This window comes from Bicyclus anynana, chromosome 23, assembly GCF_947172395.1.
Source record: "Bicyclus anynana chromosome 23, ilBicAnyn1.1, whole genome shotgun sequence".
Taxonomy (NCBI): Eukaryota; Metazoa; Arthropoda; class Insecta; order Lepidoptera; family Nymphalidae; genus Bicyclus; species Bicyclus anynana.
Genome location: NC_069105.1, coordinates 4,212,585 through 4,235,669, shown reverse-complemented (window position 1 = coordinate 4,235,669; position 23,085 = coordinate 4,212,585). Strand labels below are relative to the sequence as shown.

At 37.6% G+C, this 23,085-nt stretch overlaps 2 protein-coding genes across 7 annotated transcripts in view; one reads left to right on the top strand and one right to left on the bottom strand.

The window, feature by feature from the left end:
- The window catches only part of LOC112048480 (neurobeachin), a 542,152-nt gene that overhangs the window by 431,302 nt on the left and 87,765 nt on the right, over positions 1–23,085 (top strand). The window lies entirely within an intron of this gene.
- Positions 12,467–14,387, bottom strand: LOC112048478 (protein mab-21). The gene has a single exon (XM_024086012.2). The coding sequence runs from the start codon at positions 14,297–14,299 to the stop codon at positions 13,202–13,204; it is 1,098 nt and encodes a 365-aa protein (XP_023941780.1). The 5' UTR covers positions 14,300–14,387; the 3' UTR covers positions 12,467–13,201.

Genomic DNA, 23,085 nt, shown 5'->3' with positions numbered 1-23,085 from the left:
GTTTTAGGTTTGTATTTTTTATTTATGTAACTTTAGAGCAAACAAAAGAAAAATATTATTTAAATCTTTCTTTTGTTTGCTCTTTTTCGTTTGCGACGAGATTTATTAGCGTGGTATGTACCCGTTTTAATGATATTCGTAATGAACAACCACGAAATAAGTTTAAAATCATAAGAAAAATAATATGATTTAAATCGTTTCAGCCGTTTTTGATCACTGATGTGTTTTAATAATGTTGATTTACATTGTTGATATTTACTAGTGTAATGGAAATAATTTCTGACACAAAAGTCGTTATTCTAACTAAATTCATGACTCGATAATATTGATTTTTTTTATTTTTATCTTGTTTGTTCCCTCTAATACCGACGCCGCACCCTAGCGCCGTCGGTTGGCATTACCCGCTCGGGCGGAGCGCTTTTCGCTCGAGTTATTAATAATGAAACACAACCGCTGTTGTTCCGCTGGTGGCTTTCCGCTGAATTTTACCTTTGAACGTTTGCGTTTTGTGCGCGCCGTTGGCTTGAGGTGAAATATTACATATCATTGTCATTATTTCAATTATCGAATTTCCCATTTTCAAATACAGCTCTTTTGTAGGAAACTCCCAAAGTCCAATATCATGTTTGAACCATGTCAGTTTTGGACCATGTGTTTTACCATTTAAGTATCTGCATAGGACAAGAGAGACGTGATAGCCCAGTGGATATGACCTCTGCCTCCGATTCCGGAGGGCGTGGATTCTAATCCGGTCCGGGCTTGCACCTCCAACTTTTCAGTTTCAGTGCATTTTAAGAAATTAAATATCACATGTTTCAGACGGTGAAGGAAAAACATCGTGAGGAAACCTGCATACCAGAAAATTTTCTTAATTCTATTTATTTATTATTTTATTTATTTATTTATTTACGTACACTTACAATATACATATAGAGAAATAATATATAACTAGCTCACATTGACTTATACGTACATCTATGACAAGTGCACACAACATTCACTAAAAACTAAAAAACATGTAATTCAATTAATTAAATTAATTCTCTGCGTGTGTGAAGTCTGCCAATCCGCATTGGGCCGGCGTGGTGGACTATTGGCCTAACCCCTCTCATTCTGAGAGGAGACTCGAGCTTAGCAATGAGTTGATAATGATGATGAATGATGATAGGACAGGTATTACTTTCGTTCCTTCCATTTGTACCTCTTAGGTTACATCAGTAGTTAAAGCGTGCAAGTGGAACAAACAGACAAATAAACTCACACTCACTCACATTTAATATTTGTTAGTAAGGACTGAAATCCAAACGCAGATTTAATGCTCTCCTGTTGTACATATATCTACATATGCGTTTTTATTTTTTGCAAGTGAATACATCAATACCATCTTAACATGAGTGACTTATTGTTATTGTTACCAACAATAAGTATCTATCTATAAGTAAGTTATAATTATATTTTATGGGTTTTTCGTTTAACAACTTATTATTATGCTTAACTGTAGCTGTATCTAGTTATTCAATAGTAAACGTCGAGTAGAGTTAACCGCTCGGCTGAACCTTGTGTTCGCGAGAGCGTTTATAATTTAACAATAACATGGTTATATTTTGTCTAACAGTAATCTATGCAGTCACTGAGGTAAGGTAAAAGTAAAATTACACAATAGTATAAGTACCAGAGTTCGTCTGGGAAAGTCCTACCGCCATGGATATTTCTGCCGATAAGTATTTATATGTATAATAATAATAATATCAACCCATATTCGACTCACTGTTGAGCACGAGTTTTCTCTCTGAATGAGGGGTTAGGCTTAGACCACCATGTAGTCCACCATGCTGGCCCAATGTGGATTGGCAGACTTCACACACGCAAATTACAAAAATTTTCAGGTATGGAGGTTTCCTCACGAGGTTTTTCCTTCACCGTTTTAGATACGTGATATTTAATTTCCGAAAATGCACGTAACTAAAAGTTGGAGGTGCATGTCCCGGACCGGATTCGAACCTACGCCCTCTGAAATCGGAGGCAGTGGTCATATCCACTGGGCTATCACGGATTTATATGTGTGCCGGCCTGAAAATAAGGTGATTTACAGGCAAAACTCAAAACTCAAATTCGAAATTCATTTATTTCAATTAGGCTCAGTTCACAAGCACTTTTGAAACGTCAAATGATTTAATGGTGATAATTAAAGGGTTCCAAAGCGCCTTGGTCCTAAGTTTACCTACGCCTCAAGTTGAAAGACACAGGGTTGCACTATAGAGGATCCCACTTACTAAAGTCATCTTCTTAGCTCGTCAATCGAACTATCGAGTAAGAAACAGTAAAATTTACTAATTTATTAGTAATCAGGTGATATTTAACAAAATTTTTCTTTTACATCACAATTTTCTCTTGCTCATTCATGTAATTAGTTTTTCTCGTTACCAATTTTGGGTAGGTACGATGGACTAGGTATTTTGAAATTGATTACATAAACTCTAAAAATAGTAAATATATTAAACATTAGGCCCTGAAAACACGCTAGCTAGCTCCAGAATAATTCAAATGTCTAGACAGACTAATGTATTCTAGTATTTGGAATACAACGACTGAGCTAAAGCAGGTCGCCGCTCGCTTCCTAGGTTCTCTAGACTTTTTGTGATGCGTGACAATGACGCCTGATGATGAAATTTTACTTACATACTATAACTGTATACTATAGGTACCTTACTAAAACTGAGTCGTGATAGTCCAGTGGATATTATTTCTGCCTCCGATTCCGGAGGTATTGGTTTGAATCCGGCCCGGGACATGCACCTAAAACTTTTCAGTTGCGTGCATTATAATATCACATGTCTCAAACGGTTAAGGAAAAACATCGTGAGGAAACCTGTATACCAGAGAATTTTCTTTAATTCTTTGCGTGTGTGAAGTCTGCCAATCCGCATTGGGCCAGTGTGGTGGACTATTGGCCTAACCTCTCTCGTTCTGAGAGGAGTCTCGAGCTTAGCAGTGAGCCGAATATGGGTTGATAATGATGACTATAACCGTCCCGATCGTCCAGTGGCTAGCCTATATGGTTTTGAATTACAAGGTTCTGAGTTTTCAGTTTCATTTCTCAGCCCGGAGTCAGGAAGTTAGTGGTGTAACACCCCCGTGCTTTGGAGAATACATTAAGCTGTCATATTGAGTAGGTAGATGGCTAGTTTTAACCTGAGATTGGCTGTTGTGGCTGAAGTTCTCTTAGGAAGACGTGTTTATAGTGCACAAGTGAGTGCTGTGGCTGAAAATTGGTTACGAGGACGTGTTTATAGTGCACAAGTAGACTCTATTACTCACTCCAATAGATAAACAGTACCAATACGAGTATGATCTCCTGATAGTGTACTAACAAAGAAACTTTCTTGTAATAAAAGCCAATATTTTTATTGTTGTTTGATATGTAGGCGAGCAACCATTGAATTAACACACACCAACAATTAACACAATTAAACACAATTAACACCAAACGAGCTGATTAAATATACTGCTAAAAGAAACATAAGAATGTTTTATATGGTTTCCACGATTCAGAATGCCTAGTGTGGAGTCCCCACAGGCAAGGTATTGTAACCATTTTTTGAAGATAAAGATTATATTTTTCATTATGCATACGGAATCTTGTTATTATATTTTTTTAATAGGCCGACAAAGTCAATCAGGCCTAGTTTATTCGCCAACACTCAATGCAGGTAGCAGGTTCGCATCCGATCGTATGCAAATCGCAATAATCGAATAAAGATCGCTCCTCGACCACCATATTGAATAATTCATACAGCAAATTGTAATATTATACAAATTACATTGGATTTGTCGCTTCGAGGACGCAGCTTCTTATAGCTTATGCAATGCATGGTGTGTGAAAATTGTTGTCCTATGAATATAGATTCGACATCGGTGCTAATTCGGTGTGTAGAGAAATCTTAATTGACGTTTGACAGGTTTGATGTTTTACAGAAAATCGACGATATGTAAAACTACCGGTTGAAAGTAAAAGCGAACTCTTGATGATTTCCTAAGCAGGAGGTAATTGGAGAACAGTAATGTAATCCTACTAGAGAACTAAAATTTGACGGCCTCCGAGGCGCAGTGGTATGCGCGGTGGATTTACAAAACGGAGGTCCTGGGTTCGATCCCCGGCTGGGCCTATTGAGATTTTGTTAATTGGTCCAGTTACCACCCTACTGACAAAGACGTACCGCCAAGTGATTTAGCGTTCCGCTACGATGTCGTGTAGAAACCGAAAAGGGGTGTGGATTTTCATCCTCCTCCTAACAAGTTAGCCCGCTTACATCTTAGACTGCATCATCACTTACCATCAGGTGAGATTGTAGTCAAGGCTAACTTGTGAAGAATAAACAAAAAGAATCATAGAACAACTACATCCCACTAATTTTAAGCTCATACTGGAACTAAAGGTCCCCGTAATCTGACATCACTCGGGCGTAGGTTTTTACTCATTCAGACCAAAATAGAATTCTAGAACGGTCCTTTATGCAGAGGTTCGGACTCCGACCACCACCACCACCCTATGAGAGTCGTGGTTCTCCTTCCCCATCTTGCTTCTGTCTTCGGACCGCATTAGGCGATACTTCTGCGCTCGCCCAAAACTTTAAAGCAACTACAACTTTTTGAAGGTCTGGAATCGATATGATGATAGAGTCGCATCACACACGAGGGAACTCTTTAACGGTTTACAACAGTTACCTTGTGTTTGGGCTTGATGAATTTGTATTGATGAGAACTTTACATCTAGATGTGTTGTGACTATCATTAGGGGTCTAATGATGGTCACAACACATCTAGATGTGACCTATTCCATCTATCCTATATACTTACCGTAAAAGCTTGATCTGACCAACTTAAAGCTGTTATAAATAAACAAAAATCTGTATTTCCTTTCATATTGCTCATAGTATCCACATTCCTACTGTACTCAATGTTTATATACCAAGCCAGATAGATTCACGTTACTTTACTGTCACGTACTGTAACGGTATGTTTTGGAAAAAGCTTTCAAATATAACTGCAATGGCGCCAGCGGCGCACCGACGGCGCATACTAATGTCACTACAGTTATGGACATAATAGACGATATTGTTTGAATATTTGATTACACGCTTCAGCTACTGACTGCTACTGGATTACGGAATAAAAAAAAATACTAGCAATCACTATTTAAGAAAAAGAAAACTGCGCAACATGTTTTTAAATAGGAAGTAGTAGTTACATCTTCATTGAGTAACATAGGCTGTATTTTATCTCCGTATTCCCATGGGAACGAGGACTACGCGGGTGAAACCGCGGGGCGTGTGTAATAATATAACTAGTCAAAATTCAAAAATTCAAAATTCTTTTATTTCAATTAGGCTTAGTTTACAAGCACTTTTGAAAGGTCAGGTAGGTATATGTCAAAATTTAATTTAATCTAATGGTGGTAATAATAGACGAAAACTTAAAATTAAAGTTACGAGGGTTCCAAACGCGCCTTGGTCCGAGAAGATCCCACAACAAACTCAGCTTAGTAGATGAATAAACATGTGACAACTATTACTTAGGTAGGTACCTACTTGATCAATTGTGATAATCTCTTTACTTACTCGTAGATAGTTTATAAATGAACAAATACGGAGTCCACGCAACAGTGTTTTTTCGAACGGTCCCATTTTGTGAACGTGTTATGACGGGCCCCACGCCCCGTCTCGCCTCCTCATTATGAGGATAATTTGTGTACTATTCAATCCTTCAGCCGGCCGTCCGCCCATCGCATTATATTTGTTATTTATAAGCGGTTTAGTGGCCACAAAAAGCCTCCACAGATGAAATATCGATTGCTGTTTTAGTGTTAGATTTTAATGTTTAATTACCGCTTCTGTCGGGTTTGTTTTCTTTTTTCTTTTTGATGAATCACATCATAGGTATGAGGAATGACATGTTAAATGTTTTTTGTTTGCATAAAGATAAATAAAGTGATTTCTTATTAAAATTTTGTTTGAAATAACGAAAGCGACTTCTTTCTTTTTTTACTAGTAAATATGTTAGCAATCACTTTAGCATTACTAATAAATTAAATGCTAGTTTCAAGTTCTTACTTAAACGTATAATTGTGATTTTTTGTCAAAGCTTAAATTATTTCCAAACACTGTTAACGACTAACTTTAAGTGTTCCAAGCGAAGGGTTGCTCTGAAGCTAAATTCTGACGACGGGGAAAATATATAGGAAAAAAAATATCGCTTTATGCGTGTACTTGCACCTACTTAGTAGGTACGGTTGAGGATCTTGTACCCTTGTGACCTGCTACCGATTAAAGCCAGACTCCAATGTTGCCTACGATAGGTACTTACCTATGTAGTAACCTTAATATAGACTCACACCTTCAGCGTTTATAAAATCACTAAGGTCTGACAACCACAGGTTTTCAATCCAAGTCAAAATCAACATTCATTTATTTAAATTGAGCTTAGTTTTTTATCCTCTAAATAATCCTTAACGCTTAAAATTTTTCTATAAGCTTTCGTTTAATAAAACTTTGAACTTATTGAGAGACATGCATGCAACTTATTGGTACGACAGTCTGTACTACAAGTGGAACATAAAAACACAAAAACGGACAAAAATAATTAGGCATATTGCTAAATGAAGAAGTTCTTCTGTAGATAATTGAATAGTCAGTATCTTATCAAATAGAGAATCGACTTACTGTTATATCTCACTTAACCAGTTCAAGTTCCATCAAACCCTATCTTAACAGCGCCAGCGATCGGCTCCTTATCTGAATGAACCTAATTTTCGACTAAGTGGCCTCATTCAGATTAAACTCAAGAAAAGCATAAAATTACATTGTAGAGGCCTATTAACTTCAAGCAATGCTGTTTGAGGACGCGTTTTGAGATAACGCATTTCCAACGTGTCCACATGTGAGGGTATTTTATGGGCTACCTACTTTTATTGCTAGTTCGAATGTTGATAATATTTACATGATTGTACTATAGAATTGTACATTTATAATACCAAGCTTATACATTTGATAAAATTATTAATGAGTATCAAACGCCCCGCGGTTTGACTCGTGTAATTCCCGTACTGGTGGGAATATGAGGCTTAAACATCTCATAATTGACACTCGCAAATAACGTGGCTAAATTGGTAAAAGTTTTTTTTTTGTTTGATCAGTAGATCCAGAGATTATCCCTTACAACACCACAAACTTAACCGCTTTATAATATATTAGTACCTACTTATATAATTGCAGACGCAAAAGGTTTCACTCGCGTAGTGAAATGGCGTATGTTAATCGTGTCTCAAACGGTAAAGGAAAAACATCGAGAGGAAACCTGCATACCTGAAAATTTTCTTGATTCTCTCAGTGTGTGAAGTCTGTCAATCCGCATTGGGCCAGTGCCAGCGTGGTGGACTATTTGGCCTAACTCCTCTCATTTTAAGCGGAGAATCAAGCTCAGCAGTGAGCCGAATATGGGTTGATGATGATGATCATGAATCAATGAAAATGTAGCTTTTTAATGATGAAACAGTAAAATGTGTTTACAAGTTGAGTAATTTTAGGACAATAATACAGTTTTTGGTAAAATTTCATTTTCCATAGGTTTAAAATTTCATTTTAAAACATAACTTTAAATTTCTATGAATGAGTACATAGGATGCAATAGTTCTTAAAGTTCGACTTTCTGTAGTCAGAGCGCTGGATTACATGATGTAAAAACCATTTAAAGATTAAAAGTATTACACAGTAAAACCCATCCAAAATCAACACAAGTATTAAGTAAGTATTATAAACTCTCGTATTATATTCATACCATAACAATGTGTACAGTAGGTATACTTATACACTCGATCTATAAATTATTATATATACTCAATTTATAAAGGAAATGTCGAAGTAAGAATTGCCGATTCATGTATCCATACACAAAGTAACTGTCCCCTACATTGATATTATTGCATTTGTTTAAAGTTTAAACGTAATGAAAATATCTTGGTCCTATAACGATTTTACGCAAATTGCCCATAAATTTTAGGACAAAAGCTAAAAACAAGGCGTGTAGGCGGCGTCGCCCGACGGAAAGATCGCTGCAGTACGCTGGGCGACACAGGTTTTGCATTTTGAAATTTTGAATCTCCTCTTAGCGTATCACATTATAAATCACTTGATATTAATAGATTTAAGTAAGCTTTTACACAAGCAATTTTGAAAAGTCAAGTCCATCGATTCAAGCAGATTCTACCGAGACTTGTTTGCCGAAAGCTATCGGCTGATTGGTATATTCATAGAACTAATCCTTATGATTAAATCTACCACACAGGTTTTGCTTTTTGAAATTTTGAATCACCTTTTTTTTATTTCAAATTCTAATTAATAGAACAAGTAGGCTTTTATACAAGGAATCTTGTATAGTCTAGTCTGTCAACGAGTAGTGAGTAGTGACCATCGCTTTGGAAGACAGATTCTACCGAGGCCTGTGATCGTAGAAAGCAAGTCTGGCAGGCGATATGTATTATGTTCCATTAACCTTTGTCATTAAATCTATCTAAGCACGAAAACCTTTTAACACAAACGTCTAGGCACATTTTTATGGATATTTTTAGCATAAAGATCGTTGGTTACAATAAACTTTTCAGAACTAGCTTGGTATTTTACGAAGAACTCAACCAGCAAGAAACTCTACGGGTTTTATATCCAAAGGTTATTCACTTTATTTTAATGAAATTGAATATTAAGCTTTCGTTGCATACTCATAGGCATTTACATAGTGAGATTTGACTTGTTTATTGACTTATTTATTTGTTAATATTTTATTTTTATTAACACTACGTATTTCCTTTGATTGCGTCGCGTCATTAACTCTTGAATAAAAATCATGGATGAGTTCGAATATGGCTTTATTCTCGAAAGTTTTATGACGTATTTTCAAGCAACAATGCTTGCGGTACTTAAAACTGCACATTGAAATGTACCTATATATATGTTTATCAGAGTCTAACTATTTTGTTTGTTAGAATCAGAAGTAAGAACTCACTAAACCCTTTCAGTATGGAATCGGAGCAACCTCTTGCGCCGAGCGTACAGTTTATGCGGACACATTTAATTGTATCGCGTATTTGGTGCGCTTGCTTCATTTAAATGTCCTTTTATTTTTCGTTTATTTTCGAAAAATCGTTCCGAGTCCTTGAGTCAGGTCGCCGTTGCTCCTATGTGGGTTTAGATGCAGTTCATCTGTTTTATACTCGACTGCATTGGGATGGTATAAAACACAGGGAAAGCGTTGACACTGTAGGGGCAAAACAGGGATTTTGTTTGAAACCCTAACTCTATATTTGTAGAATATCGATTTTTTAATTAGAATAACGACCGTGCTCGATTTCGGGTTATATTGTATAAACTATACAATTGTAGTTACTCTCATGAAATTTATGATTTTGTTTTTTTTTGTTTATAATAACTACCTATTTAGTGTTTTGCCAATTCTTCTTAGCAGATTCTGTCCTCTGAAGCGATAGTAGAGTCACTACGAAAAACAAAATTGACGTTTCGAAAAGTGCTTTTGAAATAAATATAAGTTTAATTATGAATTTTAATTATTATTAAGTACTAACCTTTCATTTATTTATGTTATTTTTTTTATTAGTCATTACGAAAACTATTAGAAACTGTTTTTAAAAATTTACGCTCCTCTATAGGCTTTTGAGTGCCCAGGCTACCGGAGCTCAGGGCTCCAGAGTGAGGAAACTCCTCACAATACGCGCTGTTACAAGAACTTCTGCCTTCTGTATCTAACACTCAAGCGAAAACATCTTAAGTTGTTGGATCAAGCTTTTTATTAAAACACGATTGAGTGTAACGACTATGAAAACGATAACGGTTGAAATTATTAATATATAAAAAAAATTTAAATCAGAATATTACTGAATATTCACTTATATTGTGACAAGCAAAGCTTAGTAAAAGAGCTAGTGGAATAATAATCACACAGTATTATAATGAGCGAGGTGATTAATTCAAAATGTATTTTATAGCCCGTAGAGCCGAGTGGGCCCACGGGACTGAGGGCCTTATGAAATACGATCCGGTAATGTGATACATACTCTCGCGAGTACGTGCTACGTGCGTCTGCACCAACAGACGGACCTGCCTACGCACTGCGCTTATTTTGTTCTTGATGACCACTGGTGCAGTTGGTTAAACTTTGTGACCGGGTATTAGGTTCGATTGCCACTTTTAGATACTACCTATTACCCATGGCTTTTTAAAAAAAACTACTGATATTCTACTTCAAATAAGCGGAAATTTTGTGTTAGAAGTAAGTAAATACATACCATGGCATTTATTTAAAAAAAATACTGAGACTCCTACAACTAAGCGGAAATTTTGTACTAGGAGTAGGTACATAAGTGCCTACGACAGTTGTCTTAACGGGGAAGATTTTAACCTAACACCTCTCGGATTTGTAGCCGGCTTCTAATAGTCAATACGTGGATTGTGGATACTTATACGCGTCGTAACGTATACCTAAGTAGTATGTCCACGAGTAGGTGCGAGTTGTAGGTCCGAGTACGTACGTTAGTTAGTTAGAGTATCAGGATTCGCATTAGATATACCTAATAATAATGGATATTAATTGCATGTATTGCTGAACCGACTATGTACCTACAAAATAAATTGTATTTTAATTTTCAGTAGGTAGGTAAAATGAAAAATATTCGTTTTTCCAGTCATTTCCAGTTTGATCGTCAAACAGGATTTACAATTTTACTTTAGAGAGCATTGGTGCTTCTTAGAAGACACATACGTAGGTATGTCTATCTAAGTATGTCTCAGTGGATTTTCAATATTTGATTATGATTATATAAATTTATCCGACATAAAGATATTGAACTCATTCTTTCACCATTGTTATCTTTACCAGCCGATGGACGTCCACTGCTGGACATTAGGAACTTTAAGAATTTCCTACCATCTTGAAGTCGTTCTGTGGATAATCTTAAAGATTCGTGTTCCACGCTGTGCTTTTGAAATTGCACAAAATACCCTTAAAACGTTGTAGGTTCTATGACAGCGTATAAGGAAAGTAAAAAGCCTTTATATGAGATGACTGTAATTGGATACCGCATTGGATAAACTACGTAGGCCGAAATGCCTTGGCGTTCGTTTTTGTTCTGCCAGTCTGTGCGACATTTACCTACCTTACCTGATCTCTTTAATATTTTATTTGTGAGAGTGTAACGTAGAACAACTAACTGTATCAACTATTATAGAGCGTGCCAAGCAATGAGACATACTTACATACCCACGTATTATAAATAAATATTATTAAAATAAATTGTCCTCTAATCATTTTACAAGATTTGGCATAAAACATAAACGTTTTATATAAAAAACTTCAACCCCTTTTTAATCCTTTTGGGGTAGAATTTTGAAAAACCTTGAATTACATTATTTTGAGTATTTTTCTAGTAGAACAGACCAAATTTTTTTAAATGTAAACAATTTTTTGTTTCAAGTTACATACCTACTTGAAAAATGAAGGACTTTCCATACGAACTTTCAACCCCCACTTTGCCCCCTTTTAATTTTATTTTCGCGACAAAAAGTATCCTATAACCTTTTTTGCCAAGCTTCATTTAAATTCATTCAGTAGTTCCAGCGTGATGTCACGGAAAGACAGACGGACTTTTGACTTCAGTATCGATTAGGTATATCATAATGCCCTCCCATTAAAATATTCAAAATATATTCAATGTACAAAATTACACTGGTACGAACTGTTACAGTTGTGTTAGAAGTAGTTATAGATTGGCCGTGATAGCCCAGTGAATATGACCTCTGTCTTGGATTAGATGGGCGTAGGTTCGATCCGGTCCGTGTCAAGGCACCTCCAACTTTTCAGTTGTGTGCATTTTAAGAAATTAAATATCACGTGTCTCAAACGGTGAAGGAAAAACATCGTGAGGAAACCTGCATACCTGCCAGAGATTTTTCTCTGCGTTTGTGAAGTCTGCCAATCCGCATTGGGCCAGCGTGGCCCGTATTGACCTAACCCTCTCATTCTGAGACGAGACTCGTTCTCAACAGTGAGCCGAAAATGGGTTGCTAATGAATAAATGACGAGATTTAGATTATGGCTTCGTAGTTTGTGCATATAGATAGTCCTCACGTAATAAAAAATAATATTATTATAAGCAGGTTTAACGCTCGCAAAACATAGCTAGATCTTTGTAAGTAAATTCTAAGTTTATTTATTTTGGAAATACCTATAGTCCAGTTAAATTAATCCTTAAAATAGAAGTAAGGTTACAATAATTCCCATAGTGCTAAAATTTGGTATAAATGTTGAACATCCAATTTTCCGCTCTATGGGAATTGTAACCTTCGAAGTCTTATTTGACTGGATTTCTATTAGTCTAGCGGAAATGAGAATAAAAAGAATAGGATAGTTTTTAAATTGTATTTTTTTATTGTAATAATATGTTTTAGATTATACACCTACTTTAAAAGTTTCAGTCAAATAAATACACGAACTTTCGCTTTTTTTTTTCAAAAATAAATATCACTAAAATTGTACAACAATAATTATTATTATTAATAAGTAAGCTATTTACATTATATCACAAATAATATTTGAAAGGACCTAGTGTATATTATGTATCATAGTATTTTTATAATACAAAGTTTCTTTTACTCTTTTAATACTTAGTATTTGAACTAAATCTATAGTGTTTGTTGCGTTTCATCATAATTGATATTATAAAAATTGCGTATTTTTTGACAATATTTTTTGACAGCATTTACAATTTTTTATTCAATCAAGTTTACAGAAAATTAATAATCTTGTCAGGCATTCCATTTGAGTGTTAATAAAGACGATATTGTTTAGAAATAGCTCCACCTGTACTAACGCAAAACACGTTTCAGAGTCAAAGACACTTCGTATAATAAAATTACTATAGTAGATAGTATCACGTCTACTTACAGTCTGTCCGATCCACATGGAATATTCGACAACACGAATTAGGCTTAAATTGGGAACATGGTCACTTTTAAAAGACCTACCGCGCGCACGCTGTCGTCAGGAACTAACGCACTATCTAATCCGATTAATTACTAAAATGACTCGACATCAACTCGATACATCACTAGTTCACTCACTTCACAGGCTACTCCTAAGTTCACAGCTTTTCGAAAGCTCGCGAATTCGTCAGCATCTCCCGCGTGAGTCGCCACACTTGTTTGGCGGCGTTCTCCATCGCCGTCGGCGACTTCCCTTTGAAGAGGTCGACGTGCGGGAGGAAGTAGTGCGGGCACCTGCGGCACTGGAGAGAAGAGATCAGCTGGAGGAATATGCCGTTGATCCTGTCGCCTATGGCGCCCTCGTCCCACTCGTGCTCCCGCGGATGTTTCTCACATTCGTACAGCAACAGCGTCTTCATGTGATAGCACGTCACTGGATTCCCGGGAAGGTCCAAATGTCTGTCCCTGATCGTCTTGAGTATGCTCAAACACTTTTTTCTGCAACCGCCTTGAAGCAAGCGGTTTTCTGCCTCGAAAAAACTCAACACCCACGCGTCTCCTTCCATGGCGGAGTTCTTCCCTTGCAACGTCAAACACTCCTTCGACAACAAGTCGAACCCTTCGGTCTTCACCTCGGCGACGATGTTCGGATGCGGCCAAGGAATCGTCGGCAGCGGCCAGTGCGCCGCCGACCGCGGCCACAGCCCGGCACATTTGAACGCTGGCGTTATTTGCACGATGTAACGTTCCCGAATACGTAACTTCACTTCCGTAGTCTCAGCGATCATCTTCACGCAATCACGGTACGAGCACTTGTCGCAGGCCTGCGCCACCAGCGTCTGGAAGCGCGACCTTATCTTCCTCGCCGACAGGTATCCTGACGCCGTGATGAACTCCACCCACAGCGACATGGATCGCTTCCTGCCGTCGCTCAGCTTGAGCACAGCGCAGCCCGGCAGAGATCCGTCGTCGACGAAGTTTAAAACCCCCATCTGGTTCAAATAGATGATGATTTCGAACTCATGGGGGGAGACGACTTCCAACCCGTCGAACCGACCATTGTAATCCGTCAGGGAGGATATAAACCGCGGTTCTTGAAGTTCCACTTCTTTCAAGACATCCTGAACTATTCTGCACACTTCGTGTATCGTTTTGGCGATCTGCGCCTTGCGGTTGGCGACCCGCTCGTTGTAGTACTTGTTCATCTGGTACACCAGCTTGGATTGCGCAGCCATCATCTCGGGTGGCACGAGCATGGTGGCGGTGCCTTCACCTTCGCATGGTCCGGCGGCGCAGCACGCACGCGCACAGACGCTGACGCTTGCGGACTGAGCCTCGGAGCTACCGTGCGCCGGGGAGCACGCCCCCGGAGGGGTGGGCTGAGCGATCGGAGCTGGGCGTCGCCTCTCGCTCGCGCGTGCGTGGCCCCTCCGAGTGGAAAGGAGGCAGCGCTATGGCGGTCCGCCGGTGTCGGTATTGATCGTGGCCTGGCTCCGCCTCGTACGCTCGTAGGTATTGCGCGGACGGAGACGAGGCGAAGTAATTACATGATCGGTTTAGAACGATCCTCGTTAATTCGGTAGCCCAACGAACTTGACGCTATTAATTGCAACATCTTGGGCGTGCTTTTTTTTTTCGTTCTCATATTTTTTTAATTATGACGGTTAATTTAATTTGATGGCGCCGCAGTGAGTTTTGATATCTATGGGATGTTTTTTTTTGTGGATAATTTGTTGTATAGTTGTGCATGTTTAGACGCGGCCGACACGCCGACTGGAGCACATCTCTATTTTTACACGTTGCTATTATAATAACATCAGTTGTGTAGGTAGGTAAATTCATTTTCATGTTTTGATATGAAAATAATATGAATTTGATATGCCCGATTATTTTATTTTATAAAACCTTGTATTTGACTCATGATTTCTTATATAGATCTATGTATCTCCGTAAATAGGTAAACTCTATCGAATTCTCATTACCAGAGCTACCAACTCTACCAAAGCTGCCGATGTATTTGCATAGAGCACCGTCGGTCCTCCGCCTGATCAAAAACCAATTAAGTTATTACCTATAGATATTATAGTATGAACATTAAGAAAAGCTTCAGTGCAATGGTAGGTAACCTACCTATTAACTGTATTTCTTACTAAACTACCGTAGCAATTAAGCTTGGCAATGTTTTAAGTTCTTAATATAACTTATGGTATCTAAAAATTAGATATTAGGGAGAAAGCATGCCCAGTAATTAGTTTTTTAGTTATTGTTAAAAAGTGTACGTGTGTCAGTTTTTTGACATGTGATCTAATCTGTGACGGTCACGGCGCGCAGACACGCTGCGAGCGTGACGTCAACTGATAAGTGCGACTTAAAATATTACTTACTTAGTCGCTGATAGTGTAGCTTTGTTAACACAATTTTGACTGGTAGTTCGGTCTCATACACACTATTTAATGCGCCTGGGCGAGCTTGAGCGAGCATCAAAAAGGACCCGAAGCTAAAGACATAAGAACGAACGGAACGACTTTCTAATAATGGTTTAAGATACCTTAGACCTTTACTGAGCTGGTTATTGAATGAAATTTATTTTATGTCAAATTAAATATGTCAATTAATATATTTATTGCAAATAGGTTGACTAAAAAAATTCAGTCCAGAATATGATTATGATGATGTCCGGATTTCAGGATTGACAACCCTGTATAGGTTTTTTAAACTTAACTTTTATTCATTAACCAGACACGTGCTAGTTACTAGTAGGTACTATCAATTTACCTGTTTATTACCCAAGAGTTGTGACGGAAATAAAATTAATAAACGTTTGCATATTATAGCTTAGCAAAGGCTTCATTCTCACATTCGCTCGATTGATATGGAATATGTTTAGTACCAAACCAGTGAAATGGTAAAAGAAAAGAAAATTTGTCAATTCTGGACTGATTTTTTTAATCCGTCCATGCGCAATGGATTTATTGACATATTTAATTTGATATAAAAAAAATCATCCAATAACCAGCTTGGTGGAGGTCGTTTTATACCTATTGGAATCCTCTAATAAAAGGTCGTCTCCTGGCCGTTAAGGAAGGGTGGTTGGCCTGAACAACCTACCTGCTTGAGACGAAATCCATTCCATGGATTCACCCACCGTGCGGGTGCCGAGTCGATCTTGTGGCAGACAGAAAAACCCCGAGCAGAGTCCTGGACTTGTGATCGATGGTGTAGGGTTAAGGACTTCCTCGACAGTTAACTAACACTCCCCTTCTCCGCTCGTGTTGTTCTCCCTGCCTAGCCAAATTTTGATAAGATCCTACTAAAGCAGCTTTGGATACCATTTCTAATATAAGTAGGTACAACTTGCTGAAGTTCTAGTGAGGCCAAGGTCTTTAAGCGAGTCATAGACAGATTTTGATGGTAATCCTCTCGCACCTACTTCTACGGCGTACAAACTAACCACATGATCATTTGTTAGATCATATTATTTATTCACTTTTATACTTCGGTCCTTCGGAATGTTAGTCTCCCACGGCACAGTAAGCTCTAAGTCTTGTTTCCAAAAAAAACTAAACGTATAGTTTGTTTGAAAAAAAATAAAGAAATTATCAAAACGAAAATGTCTGGTCTTGAAATCCCTAAATAGCGATATTCTCTGGGATTTTTAAATACTTACTAAAACCTTTTCTGAATATATTCATTTCCATAAATTGAAACTCAATCCAAATAGGATCAGTAGTTTTTAGGAAAATCACGAACTTAAATAAATACATGTTACTCGTAGGTATATGAAACCTCCATAATTCGAAGTCAGTATAAAATAAACTGATGATTCTATTTGGCGCTTATAACTACTCACCAGACAGACCGAAATAACTAACCGAAATAATAATAATAATTGGAACCGAAGACTCAACGTACTTAGCAAGGCACGGAAATCTAACGCCAACTTCCCAACTCGGGCTGCTAAAAATTTCTTCGAAGAAACACGAACTCAATTATCCTATACCCATCAGGACTTGAATCCAGGATTTCATTATCCCAAGCCACATGAGTTAACCACTGGACCAAGGAGACATAAGTAAAACGTAAGCAAACCAAATAAGAAATTCATTCCATCTATCGACACAAACAGCTAGGCGCGGACAAAGTTAGGCGGCTCCCGGTATAGGAATGCCTATTTCGGTCTAAATTGATGGCGGGTCGCGCCGTGATGGATGGTCGCACGCCGCTTGATTTACGCGCCGTCTCCGCGCGATTCATGGGACCCTGGTACCTGGAGATGGGGGACATGCCACCGAATTTAGACTCGTTCTTTTACCCCTATTTTGTTTACGTTTTAGCCAAACGCATTTAGTTACAGAGAGAGATGTGGTACCCACCAAAGAAGGTAAAAATGAACCCTAATACAAAATTTGGGATACAATGGAATAACTCGCTACGTTCTTTTTACATATTTTTGTCTTTGGTTTATAGTTATTTTTACATTGACGTTGTCTATGGATACGTTTTTCAGGGATCCGTGGCAATGAAGCAAATCTGACCCTAAATCCCTGTAGCTCTGAAATTAATGATCGCAGGTATCCTGTTACTTTTACAAAATTGCTTTACTATTAGCGTTCTCCTATTTTAGATATTAGGTAGGTACAATTTAAAAAACTGTCATCATCCCTATTATTGATAGGTAGGTACCTACTTGCCTACGCCAAAAAAGATTGATATAGGTAGACCTACCTCTACACTTTCAGAAACTTTGAAATTGAAGCTGCGAATATCCAAGGAAAAGACATTTAAGTATTTACTTAAAGCCGTGATAGCCCAGTGGATATGACCTCTGCCTTTGATTCGGAGGGCGTAGGTCCGAATCCGGTCCGGGGAAAGCACCTCCGACTTTTCAGTTATGTGAATTTTAAGAAATTGTATAGGTATGCCTCAAATGGAGAATGAAAAACATCGTAAAGAAACCTGCATACCTAACTGAGAATTATCTTAATTCTTTACATTTGGCAGACTTCACACAGTCTGCCTGCCAATCCGCATTGTCACGTTTTGCGTCAACGTTCCTAATAAGAGAACAGCCAAAATGTGGAATGCCCTTCCGGGTCTGTGTTTCCTGACACGTATAATTTGTGCATCTTCTAGGCAAGCGCGCTTCATCTTAGACCTCATCATTGCTTTCCATCAGGCTTGATTGTGGTCAAGCGTAAGCCTATACTACATAAAAAAATAGAAGGTTCAAGAGGAAGGTTTAAGTACCTATACCTACATAATTTGTCAATGTTTTCTTTAAACTGATTGAAATATGGTGACAAATGTTGAAATAATCAGAAAGGGGTGGAATTTTGTATGAAAGTCTGTTCTTCGAAGTCAGAAGGACGAAGTAGCAGTTTGTAGTTTAAAGATAAATTTAGTAAACTATGAGTTAGTCGAGAATTTATAAATAAATCTATACTTAATAATCATTATTAATTGCTTTCCCCCATATTGACTTGTAATGTTTTTCGTAACCACTTACCAATTTGCTTACAATTTTGAGAACCTCATTCAATATTATGATAATCGTGAAGGTGAAAAAGAGTCCATATTTTTTCTCACAACGCTACCCGGCGGCGCAGGCGCGACAGGTTCAAAATGGCGGCCGCGAGACTCCGCCCACTTCCGCCGGATGTCCGCACCCGCCCGCGAAGCCTACCTACCCTTTGACAGCAATGCCAAGAGGGAATAACTTAGTGCTATGAGTACTTATGAGTAGTTATAGGTACTGGGATGGGAACTGATAACAAATGGATTGGATGATATGGTCTTTGGTGCATACTTAAATCATAACTAACAGGCAGGTATCTACCTATTCAATTGCAAATTCGAGTTTGTCTGTTTGTTGTGCTTTGACCCCTCATTTAGGTAGGTACCTACTTAACGAGCATTATAAAATGTTTTATAGGATCTACTTGTTGTTGTTGAATAAGTAGTATCTCTACCTATAGAAAAACAAAATCATTTTTTTTTATTTTGATTTTGAATATACCGTAAACTTAAGTGTTTTAAATCTTACTCTGTAGCTGGTGGGTAGATAGGTAGATATCTAATAGGTATACTTACATAATATTTTTTTTAATTTTATCAAATATGAGTTATCCCAGAAATAGTAGCCAGCCTTGGTATAGGACATATATTTAGGTGTGTAACCGTAGATACTACCCGGGAGATACCTACCTACACAATAAAAGATACTACTAGAAAAGCTGGCAAGACGTTCAGCAGGTTGCTTTGCTCGTTTGAAATTATCTATCATCATTTACAAAGTTAATTATGTTTATACATGGTATTACTTCTCAGTTAAGAATATCAGATCCAAACGCATCTTTATCATAAAGAAATTCAACAATATTAGTTTTAATAAGCATCAGTTAGTAAATGTCGAATACAACCCTAAGAGCTCGTAGGTACTAACCTCGCCTGTGTGACTTACCTAACCATTCATAGCACAATAATGAATTAGAGGGGAAGGAAGATAGTACCCATATGGTAAAAATGTATGTCAAATATTATAAAAACGGGCCTCATTATTCTTAAGTAAACTTCCTTTATTGCGCCTTCTTTGATTATGAATTAAATAATTGCCAATTAGTGTTAATATTTAAATTGTTAATTTCAAATAATTGAGAATATTTTCAGAATAAGTGTTAAAATCTCAACCGCAAAGTTAACTATAACCTTGTTTGGTTTTAGGTATAGGCCATTAGCATGAATTTGAAAATTTGTTTGGTTTCAAAAGGTAGAGTTACACATGGTAAGTAATATATCTACCATTCGGTTTTAAGTTAAATTGTAGGGAGGTACCTACCTACTCTAAAAGATTTAAAAATCAAACGTTTATAATTCACCTCAGTCCTCTATATTTTGTTTCCACACATAAAGTTCCAACACATCTTAATACACAGTGTATCTAATAATGTATACCGGCCATTTATTTATACATTTACATATTTACATAAATAACATCCAATAGAATTAGATAACAAAATGTGAAGGAGCCGAACGATAATCTTTTAGCGCCTCGTTCATTCCAACATGTTCATTCACACTCCATTCAAAATGTTCAAACAAATTCATTTAACTGACGCATCCATACAATTGTATGAATAAGTAGTTCCATACACATCACACACACACATATCTAGACGGTCATTAAATTCGACGCGACTAAACTATTAAAATCACGTCTCTTTAACATGTGGCTGTTAAATTTTAAGAGCTCACTAATTTACGACCAATATTAATAGTAAACTACTAAACTGTTTTGTAATGTCACTTACGATATTACGACACTAGTGCAGTAATAAGATGAAAAGTGAAAATTTAACGCAACGCCTCGTTTGTTGATACAGGGATGACAGCGAGTTGTAAAAGGAGTACGCGGTATATTTATGGTGTATTGAATTCGCTATCGTGTTGTATGAAAGATGGGTCCGGACGAACATCTGTCTTCCCCCACCGCAAGCGGACGACTGACATCGTTGCCACCCTTTTTGACATAAGTGGGGATAAGCCCCGCCCACTTGGCCATTCACTCGCAACTCCCATTGGACTCAACTTGAGATTTTCCCCTCAAGAAAATTTCGACCTAATTGTAAAGTAGTAGAGTAAATTTTCGCTTTGCTGTGATTCGTTACTGCATTTATTAGGGTTGGTGCGACACGTAAATTTTTTTACAATAATTATTTTCTTGCAATGCAAAGATATTTCGGTGTGCCGTACGATAATTGGATTCAGGCGTACAATGGTCGATGGCGAGTATCCGTGAGAGATCGTGAGCTGCGATTTTGCTCCATAAAGCTATTGTTTTAGGTGCGAAAATTGTGTCCTTTAATTTGGGATGATGCATTTTTAAGGGGGATAGGTGGATTGAGTTGTCCTGTCTCGTGTAATTATTATAAAGATTCGAGATAAGAGATACACGTCTTTGTTTGAGCGTCTTTTTGTTCGCATTGTACGAGCGGCTTCTTTGTGAGCTTTTACGAAACATTGAAACCGAATATGCGTCGATATAGTTATAAAGGAGTAAGTATGAACGGGAAGTGTCCACTTATTTTCGATTTAATTCACCACCTTGTATAGTATGTAGTATGTAAGTATTGCCATAACTTCTGTCAATTAATTTTTGTAAGTCGAAGTGGTTTGTTGGGCTTTGTGTCTCGTCTGTGTTGTCATTTACTCTTTGATATTGCGATAGATCATGTAAATTAATTTCGTATGTGAAATTCGGGATTTTAAAAAGGTCCCTTTATCAGAAATCTCCTTAATGTCTCCTAATCTCCGGGAAAGAAGGGCAGATTGTAACACTATATACCTAGGTACAAACGACCAAACTTTTTATACCTAATAATTTTACAATAATTAATTATTTATGGCATTTACGTTTAAACCGTATAAAGGTATGAGCCGAGATAACCCAGTGGATATGACCTCTGCCTCCGATTCCGGAGAGTGTGGGTTTGAATCCGGTCGGCGGCATGCACCTCTCAACTTTTCAGTTGTGTGCATTTTAAGAAATTAAATATCACGCGTCTCAAACGGTGAAGGAAAAACATCGTGAGGAAACCTGCCAAACCAGAGAATTTTCTTAATTCTATGCGTATGTGAAGTCTGCCAATCCTCATTGGGCCAGCGTGGTGGACTGTTGGCCTAACCCCTCCCATTCTGAGAGGAGACTCGAGCTCAGCAGTGAGCCGAATATGGGTTGATAATGTAAAGTATAAACATTTAAGTATTTCTACCTATACAAACCTACCTACGTTATTTTCCGAACTATTTCGCTCCAGATAATTGCCTCGAATGGTGACAGAAAGGCTGGCTTATTTTTTGTGCAACCCTTTAGCCTGGCTGTCCAACGCCGAAATGCATCCAGTATTCTCACCACCATTCTTCATGATTTGTTTAGCTGTTAGGATAACTTATAAGTTTCTTAATGTATTTTCTCAGTTTTTCGCTTTGTTCCATAGTCTGATGCTGAGAACCTGACACCTCTCGTTAGGTCATGGAGCGTTGAGCTATAAGTACAATTTCGTGTGCGGAAGCTGCGTCTCCTGGCGCCGAGCGCAGTAATGCGGTGCACATGGGCGAAGCGCGCACGTGGCTCCAGTTAACTCAGATCAGTCACAACCGAGACGATGCTTTGACTAAATCCGACATATTTAATTCTGTCTGTCAAAGAGCACAAAAACTAACGTGAAGTTGGGCTGGCTATGCAATCGATGGACTCACTCCACAACCGTGTAGCCAGGTCCAGGAGGAAAACAAAGTGTAGGCCGTCCAAAATCCCATTGGTGTGACGACCTTATATACCTATAGCTGAGAGACAGTGGAGGTTAATGGCAAAGTATACAAAAAAAAGTAGAAGGAATTGGGGGAGGCCTATACAGTATGATAGATCCTATAATTTTAATATTTTTAAACTAACACTACCTAAGTAGGTACAAAAAAAATAAACAATGGTTTTTTTTAAATTAACAAAGTAAATAATATAAACATAAAATATTTTAACACTAGATGTAAAAAACTAAACCCTAAAGAACAAGGACAAATAAAAGCTATTATTATTATTCTTTTCTGACTTAATTTTTACCAAAAAATCCATTTTATAAAAACTAAATCTCTGTTTTTTAGGACAACCTTACACGTAATCAACAAGGAACTCTTATAATTGTGTACTTACTTGGTATTGGGCAATTGGGCATGCGTGTTTTTGCATTACCACGACGTTGGTACTACTATACAATACTAATATACTACTATACTATGCTAAACTGAGTTGATTATGATACTCCACTTGTCTTTTGATTTTACTGCGCAGTTTCATTCTAATATTTTTGTGATTTTATGAGCCAATCTACAACAAATTTAAAGGTTACTTCTGGTACCCCATAAACTAGCACTAACAGTGGAATTCATAGACGTTCCAAGGGCACCCTCAGGGGACCATTCACCCGCTGAGTGTCAAATTCTCATACGCATAGAACTTAAATTCGACACTCAGTGGATGAACGATCCT